The sequence below is a fragment of the Poecilia formosa genome, unplaced genomic scaffold (assembly GCF_000485575.1).
Source record: "Poecilia formosa unplaced genomic scaffold, Poecilia_formosa-5.1.2 Scaffold458, whole genome shotgun sequence".
Lineage (NCBI taxonomy): Eukaryota > Metazoa > Chordata > Actinopteri > Cyprinodontiformes > Poeciliidae > Poecilia > Poecilia formosa.
Window position 1 is genome coordinate 165,143 of NW_006800397.1, and position 8,217 is coordinate 173,359.

Here is an 8,217-nt window from a genome sequence, read left to right on the forward strand (position 1 = left end):
ACATTTTTTGAAGGTTGGCATTTTTCTGATTTTCTAATGCAGCACAAGCTGTTAGCATGGCAGTTAATGTTAGCATGTGTTAGTGTTAGCCCATAAATCTAAACATGTTCAGGTCTATTGTATAAGGCCACAAGCTAATATTAACATAAGTTATGTATTGGCTTATGATGTCCTTCAAGCTGCATAGATTAAAGCTAGTTAACATGCTAGTATGTGCCAGTATGCTAATATTAGCAAATTAGTTAATCTCATAAGGTAGGCTAGTTATGACATTACCATATTCGATATCACTTTATGCGCTATTCACAAGATCTTACTTTTATCTTTAGCTTACATGCTAATCAATAAGTTAGCTAATAACATTTGAGATGTTACTTTTAACAACTATCAGCTAAAATGTTGTGAGTCTAAATGTAGGGAAACCATTCATGTTATTGGTAACTGTTCCGTGTTAGCATTTTCCAGTCTGGTTTAATTAATTGAAACGGTTCAGAGCTGCAGGCAACACCAAGGTTTCTTCAAGAACTCTTCAGAACGTATTACGTTTTTCTGCATAATCTTATTTTTTCCCCCAGTTGTCAGGATTTTTCATTTTCTGTAAAACTTTTTTTTCATTGTAATTTCTGTAATTTTTGAGTCCTTTTTTTAAAATCTAATTTATTTATTTTTTTACAGGTTATTGTCTCACCAACGAAGCACAAATGAACACAGATTACGGCAAGGTTAAAATTTCGTCTCTTGTTTTCCAGCATTCCGAGACACAAACGAAATTTGGGAATTGATGCAGCAAATTCCTGATCATGAATAAGAAACCTTGTTAAATATACAAAATAATTTAGTGGAAGTTCAGACTAGCAGACACCCGGCAGCAACGTCTATCAGAGTTCAGTTGGGATTATTATATTATTATTGTTATTATATTAGGTTATTTTTCCCGTTAAACATGTTGACGTCATGTCGTACAGGACGTAGAAGGCGTGGCCTAACATGTCACACCCGGAAGTGATGTAGAGTCACCAGACTCGCTGAAAACAACAGAACCAGAACCAGGACCAGACAGAACCTGGTTCCGGATTCTGTCCGGAGTCTACCGGGTCTTTGGGTCAGCGCAGCGGGCCGACATGTGGATCGAACCGGAGGAGGTTCTGCTGGCCGGGGCTCTGTGGGTCTCTGAGCGGGCCAACCCGTTCTTCATCCTGCAGAGGAGGAGGGGGCACGGCCGCGGAGGGGGGCTGTCCGGTAGGTTCGGTTCTGTCTGAGGGAGCTGCTGGTAGAGGTCTACTCGGTCCGGTTCGGTTCTGAGCAGGTTGGGTGAGAGAGTCAGGGGGTTCGTCCAGTTCGACTGGTTCCGTTGGGTGTCGGCTGTCCGGTTCGGTTCCGCTGGTGGAAACGGTTCTGACAGAACCTCCAGTAATGCTCAGCAGAACCGGGATTGGTTCGGTTAGCCTGGGTGGATCTCCATGGCAACACCATGAACGGTTCCGGATTGTTAGATGCAGAACCAGAAACCCGGTTCAGAGGACAGAACATCAGATCGTCAGATCTTCGAGAAGTGACGTCATGAGGGCACAGCTGACTTTGTTGACTTCCTGGTAACCCAACAGGTGGTTTATGTTTCACCCTGTGAGGTCGAAGGTCACTACAGGAACCTGCAAGGTGGCGGTGAGAGTCTGTCCACAAGTCCCTAGAACCAGAACCAAGACCCCTCGGCTCCTTATGGACTGTTTTCTAGTCTCCTATGTTGACTCAGGGACAGAGGAATGGAGGTCATGGGGTCATGGAGTCATGAGGTAGAAGTGTAGATGTCATCAGCCTAAGGTAGAAGTTGTTGTAGTACCGTCTAATCTGCGATAGGGGGAGCTGTAGCTGGCAGACCTGCAGGTCCTGATGATGTCTCCTGGTCCTCGGTGTCTCTGCAGGTCTTCTGGTGGGGACGCTGGACGTGGTTCTGGACTCCAGCGCCAGGGTGGCTCCCTACAGGATCCTGCTGCAGACGGCCGACTCCCAGATCTACTGGAACATCGCCTGTGGTGAGCAGGAGGACTGGGAGGACTGGGGATATTCTGAATGCAGGTATCTTTTCAGATTTTTCCCTCCATCTCATCTTGCAGGCTCGTCGAGGAAAGAGATCACGGAGCACTGGGATTTCCTGGAATCCAACCTGCTGCAGACGATCTCCATCTTCGACAACGATGAAGATGTCATCACCTTTGTCAAAGGAAAGATCTCGGTACGTCTCTGCTGGTTTGGCTTGCTGGGATGTGTTCCTGTCTGCTTAGTGATGTCACTTCCTCCAGGGCATCATCGCGGAGGAGAACCGGCTGAAGCGGAGCGAGGAGCAGGAAGAGAACAGCGGGAAGTTCCTGGAGGCAGAGCTGAAGATGCGGAAGCTGTTTGGGATGCCGGAGGAGGAGAAGCTGGTGAACTATTACTCCTGTAGCTACTGGAAGGGGCGTGTCCCGCGCCAGGGCTGGCTCTACCTGTCCATCAACCACCTGTGCTTCTACTCCTTCCTGCTGGGCAAGGAAGGTACCGTCAGCCAATCGCACACCGGCTTTAACTTGTCCGCAACGATTACTGACTTGTGTGCTGCTGTCCGATCCGCTCAGTGACGCTGGTGGTGCCGTGGACCGAGGTGACCCAGCTGGAGAAGAACGCCACCCTGGTGTTCCCGGAGAGCGTCCGCGTTAGCACCCGGAACGCCGAGCATTTCTTCTCCATGTTCCTGAACGTCAACGACACCTTCAAGCTGATGGAGCAGCTCGCCAACATCGCCATGCGCCAGCTGCTGGACAACGAGGCGTTCGCCGCCGACCGCTCGCTGCCCAAGGCCTGCAAGACGCTGAAGAACGTCTCTGCCCTGAAGAGGTCTCACTCTGACCGTTTTCTCTGTGTCCAAACGTGTCTGCCGCGGCTCTGACCGGATCGGCTGCGTTCTTGTCTGCAGAGACTTCGACGCCCGGGCCAAGAACGAGCGGTACCGGTCCATGTTCCGGCTGACGCAGGACGAGCGGCTGGACGGACACACGGACTGCACGCTGTGGACGCCGTTCGCCAAGATGCACGTAGTGGGTCAGCTGTTCATCTCCAACAACTACATCTGCTTCAGCAGCAGAGAGGAGGACCTGTGCCAGCTCATCATCCCGCTCAGAGAGGTGAGCCCAGAAAGCAGCAGAACCGGGCCGAGCCTTCCTGCCATCGCAGCGGATGGAACCGTCATGACATGTTCTGATGGAATCATTTTGACCACACAGGCAGGTCACTGTGAAGGTTTTCAAGGCGTGGCTACCAGCAAACATTAGCATGCCACACCCTCAGTTTGTCTGTTTTCATATTTCCCATCAGCCACTTGAATTTCCAATTTTGAGCCTGTTAAACCAAAATCAGAACCTGAGGACTTTGCTGCTGGAGTCTCACGTCAGTCAACAGGAAGGAGAAGACGAGAGACGGTCAACTTAGTGGTTAGCGTTAGCTTCTGCTAATGATTTTATGTGTAAAGTGGTTTAGCATTGGCTTCGGCTAATATTTTTATGTGTTTAACAGCTTAATGTTGGTAAAGCCAAGACTCTAATTTAGTCGTTAGTGAACCTACCACCAGGGCCGTGCAGAGGCCACTAAGGGCCAGGTGCTCCACAAAAAAAGGGCCCATCTAACCTTCTAGGTCAGAATATTAAAGCCACTCAGCTTTCAGAGTTTAATAAACAATGATAAATTACAAAATTGTGAAATATACAATCAAAGTTAAGATAAATCTCTATACAGATCATACAACTATGCATATGTAAGATATTTTATTAGTAATTTCTTTCTGCAGGTCTATTTTGTTATAGGAAAGTTTTGCAATAATCAAACCAGCAATGTAGCAAGATATGTAAATCAGAGCTGGTGGTTTAGCTCTGATTTACATATTTAGTCTTTACAGAATTACACTATTAAAAATATAAACAAGGGCACAATGCAACCTTTTAGTGACTGTAATCTATAAAACAGAGCTGCCTGTTTGCTGCAGTGGAGATGAAGATGGTCCATTCAGGAAAGCAGAGCTGCAGCAAACTTTAACTGGAACTGCAGAAAAAAGAAACAAAAGCAAAAACTGAATTGTTAATGCATGTCACCATGAGAAAAACCTGCTGAGGTTTGTTTAAAACTTTTTTAAACATTTAAATCACACAATTGTCTCATGAAGTGAAATTTTTTTGCAAAACAAACTTATTTGTGCATGTCAGAAATCTTTTCTTGATATTCTAAGTTTTTATTTGTGACTCAAAGTTTTGCTTGTGATTCTCACATGACGTCATGGGCGGGGCCTAAAATCACAACAGAAGATTTCTGATGAGTGCAAATAAAAGTTTATGTTTGGCAAATAACTTTTTAAGTTCACAAGACAAAAATGAGTTATTTAATTTAAAAAAAGTTTTTTAAACAAAACAATTTGTTTTAAAAAAAGAAATCATTACAATTCCAAAAGTTTTGATTACAATTTTATTTTACTTAACTGAGGTTAGTTTATTTGTTTTTCATTGAATAATTGGGGAAAAATTTTAACTCCATACTCTGCGAACCAGAACCTAAACTTAAAGTCTGGGTTGAGTTTTTCCTTCATTAATGACTTTTATTACATACATTGTATCTATCATGGTAATTCAGGGCGAGTTATTTTTAATTCTAAATGAATATCCTTGTTGGACTTTTATTTAAGTGCTATTCTCCTTCAAGCTACATTTACCTAACGCCAGAATAAATGCAATGTACTTTATGCAGCAAAGGAAATTAGACATGTATCCATTATGGAGATGATCGGTTTTGGACGGGCGATGTTCCCCTATTGCATAATCAATACTGAAGAATGACTGATATCATCAACGATACAGGGAAGAAGCTTTTAGTTATCTGGCTTTGCTAGCAGAGTCGTTAGCTAGCAGCTAGCTAATAGCACAACAACAACAGCCTGTATGATAAAAATCCTGAATCATAAGAACAGTTCAGTTTCTCCTCACCTGGCTGTCTCCTCCCCTCAGTAGTTCTTCAGAGAAAGGCAGACAGAGGCCTGTCAGTGTCTGTTGTATTTCATTACTTTTCTGCTTAAACTGCTACTCCGTGCTGAAGCAGAAACGATACGTTCAACATTTTCAGTCATCTGACAAGCAGCAGGTCTGCTCCACTTTATTCACCAAAAACGCTTTAATTCACCAAAAACTGATCTGTAATCTGATCGTTCGCTACGTTCAGCTCCAGTTAGCCGCCTGATCTCACTGTGGAGAGGCAACTGGGTCACGGGCAAAAGGTCAAAGGTAACAAGGTGACCGGGGGGCTTATTATGTTGTACAAAAAAACCAACAACAAAAAAACTAATAATTTTAGTACATGTTATTATGTGTCAGAAGAGGCTTAGGAAATAATAATACCAAATAAATAAATAAAAATGGACCAAAAGGGCACTTGGGGGCACGGAGCAAAAAGGGGCAGGTGCTCAAACCCCCTCAGCCCCCTCCTTTGCACGTGCCTGGCGAACGCTACTTTAGTTTCAAATGGCGGCCATTTTGAAAAAGACTAAAGTGTTTTTGGAAAAAAGCAAACCTTCATCTGGATAACTGTTGGTCTCACGTGTTCCACCATCTTTGTCTGCATCTGGCTGCTTCATTGCTTTTGGAGATGATTGTCCTGTAATTTACCCATGATCCTCTGCTCCTCAGGTGACCATCGTGGAGAAGGCAGACAGCAGCAGCGTCTTGCCGTGTCCCGTCTCCATCAGCACCAAGAACAAGATGAACTTCCTGTTCGCCAACCTCAAAGACAGGGACTTCCTGGTTCAGCGGATCTCAGACTTCCTGCAGCGGACGCCGGACGGCTCGTGGAGCGACACCAACCCGCTGTCTCTGATTGGCTCCTCGGTACACCAGGCCCGGCTGTCAGAACCTTGTGGTTCTGGTTCTGTCTCATGACTTTCTGTCCCCAGGGCTCCACCAGCGTGGATTCTGTCCACAAGGGGCGCCATTACCACGGCGGCCTGCCCACCGCCCAGCAGGGCCTGCTGCGGCTGTACCAGCAGGACGGCCCGGAGGACCTCGGCCCGAAAGCTGTGAGTACGATTCCCGGGGCGGGCGGGCGGAGCGCCGGGAGACGCTGACCCATCCTCCGTCCCGCAGATGAAGGAGCGGATGAAGGAGGAGGCGTGGAACATTCACTTCTCCGAGTTCGGCCGGGGCGTCTGCATGTACAGAACCTCCAGAACCCGAGAGCTGGTTCTGAACGGGATCCCGGAGCGCCTGAGGGGGGAGCTGTGGCTGCTGTTCTCCGGTCCGTCTCCGTTCCGCTTCCTGTCTCCGCTTCCTGTGCCTGTCTCCGTTTACCCGTCTCCACCCGTCTGTGCAGGCGCTCAGAACGAGATGGCGTCCCACCCTGGTTACTATGGCGACCTGGTGGAGCAGGCCATGGGCCTCTGCTCATTGGCTACCGAGGAGATCGAGCGCGACCTTCATCGCTCGATGCCTGAACACCGAGCCTTCCAGAACGAGACGGGCATCGCCGCGCTGCGCCGCGTCCTGACGGCCTACGCCCACCGCAACCCCAACATCGGCTACTGCCAGGTACAGAACCCGACCAGAACCCGGGATCAGACCCAGAACCCGGGATCAGGCCCAGAACCCGGGATCAGGCCCAGAACCCGACCAGAACCCGNAGTACCTGACCTCACCTGACAGGACCTGACAGGACCTGACCTGACCTCACCTGACAGGACCTGACCTGACCTGACCTCACCTGACCTCACCTGACAGGACCTGACCTCACCTGACCTCACCTCACAGCTGGGCTCCTTTCTCCTAAAAATCTTATGCTTTTTAAACACAGCCGATGATGTAACAAGATTTCTTATCCAGATGAGAATTTCTTTGGTTGAACCAATAGAAATGTGAAATACTTTCAAAGATCATGTTTGTCAAGATGGCCGCCATTTTGATTCTTTTAAGCCAATAAAATGTTCCAGTCGTCATGACATCAGAAACTGAGACTTTGCTTTTAGCGGGTGTCACACCACTCATTAACTGGAAGGAGACTTAATGGTTAGCGTTAGCATTGCTAATTTCTTTATGCGTTTAGCAGTTTAGCCTTAGATTCGGCAGATTTTTTGCTTAGCAGTTTAGCTCAAGCTTCTGTTAATTTTAAATTATGTTTAGCAGTTTAATGTTAGCTTCTGCTAATTTTTTAGGTGTTCAGTGGGTTAGCATTAGCCTCTGACAGTTTGTAATGTTTAGCATTAGCTCCTCCTAATTTTTTAACGTGTTTAGCAGTTAGCATCAGCTTCCGCTAGTATTGTCATGTTTTTAGTGGTTTAGCGCTACTATCTAAAATTCTTAGCTTCACTAATTAACAGTTAGTGAAGCTAACATTTTGTTAGCTGTGCTCACCAGTGGTAATAACTACAGCTGATTTCAGCATAAACATTTTCTACATATCTACTGGGAATGTCTGTGCCAAAATAGGTTCTTTTTTTGCATTTGGAATGTTTTAGCTGAAATATTTAATTATCTGCTGCACTAATGACAGAAGCAGTCTGAAAGCTGTTAGCATTAAAACCATGTTCATATGCTGCGCCTTCCTGTTAGCAGCTGGAAGTATTGCTCTCTCTCACTCTCTCACAGCCTCAACATGCAGTCGATTCTTACATGTCTGCTTCTTCTGATTTTATTGATGGGATATTGACAAAACGTTTCATTTAATGAGCAGGAAAAAGTCAGAAAAACCAGTCAGACTGATTATTCTGGAAACCAGCAGATTCTTCCTCATCTACTTATGTTTTAACAACCTGAGACCGCCGCAAAAATGGTTTTAAAATGATAAAGAAACCTCCGTTTAGAAAGGACGACACATTAAAACTCTGTATTTCAACATTTTAAATGTTTCCTGTTTGTTTTTGGTTTGGATAAAGAAAAAATGAAAATAAAGCTTTTTTTTTTGCATTTTGTTGAATTTAATGTGCGCCAAGTGGATTTTACCATATGAAAATTAAAAATGAGAGAATATTTAGTTGCTTCTGTCTTTCTGCCACCAGATGACTCCAGTTTGAGGAACAGAGAAGGTGAACCTGCCGGCGGCTCCATGCAGCCCCCAGAGCTGGCTGGGAAACCAGGTAAAACTCAGTAATTATTCATTTAAATATAGAAACCAGGTAAAACTCAGTAATTATTCATTTAAATATAGAAACCAGGTAAAACTCAG

At 45.7% G+C, this 8,217-nt stretch overlaps 2 protein-coding genes across 2 annotated transcripts in view; both read left to right on the plus strand.

Annotated features, from left to right (window-relative positions):
* The first annotated feature begins 930 nt into the window (after nt 1-930).
* On the plus strand, nt 931-6,698 carry LOC103155998 (TBC1 domain family member 9B-like). Its single transcript, XM_007577896.2, has 10 exons — nt 931-1,239; nt 1,920-2,030; nt 2,112-2,230; nt 2,298-2,529; nt 2,610-2,868; nt 2,948-3,155; nt 5,694-5,891; nt 5,957-6,079; nt 6,147-6,297; nt 6,373-6,698. Exons 1-10 carry the CDS (start codon nt 1,122-1,124, stop codon nt 6,696-6,698), a joined length of 1,845 nt encoding a protein of 614 aa, XP_007577958.1. The 5' UTR covers nt 931-1,121.
* A 1,355-nt stretch (nt 6,699-8,053) lies between these two features.
* The window catches only part of fgfrl1a (fibroblast growth factor receptor like 1a), a 15,670-nt gene continuing 15,506 nt past the window's right edge, over nt 8,054-8,217 (plus strand). Inside the window, exon 1 of the mRNA XM_007577897.2 lies at nt 8,054-8,128. Within this exon, the coding sequence (XP_007577959.2) occupies nt 8,098-8,128 (31 nt within the window). The 5' untranslated portion in view covers nt 8,054-8,097. The remainder of the gene's footprint in view (nt 8,129-8,217) is intronic.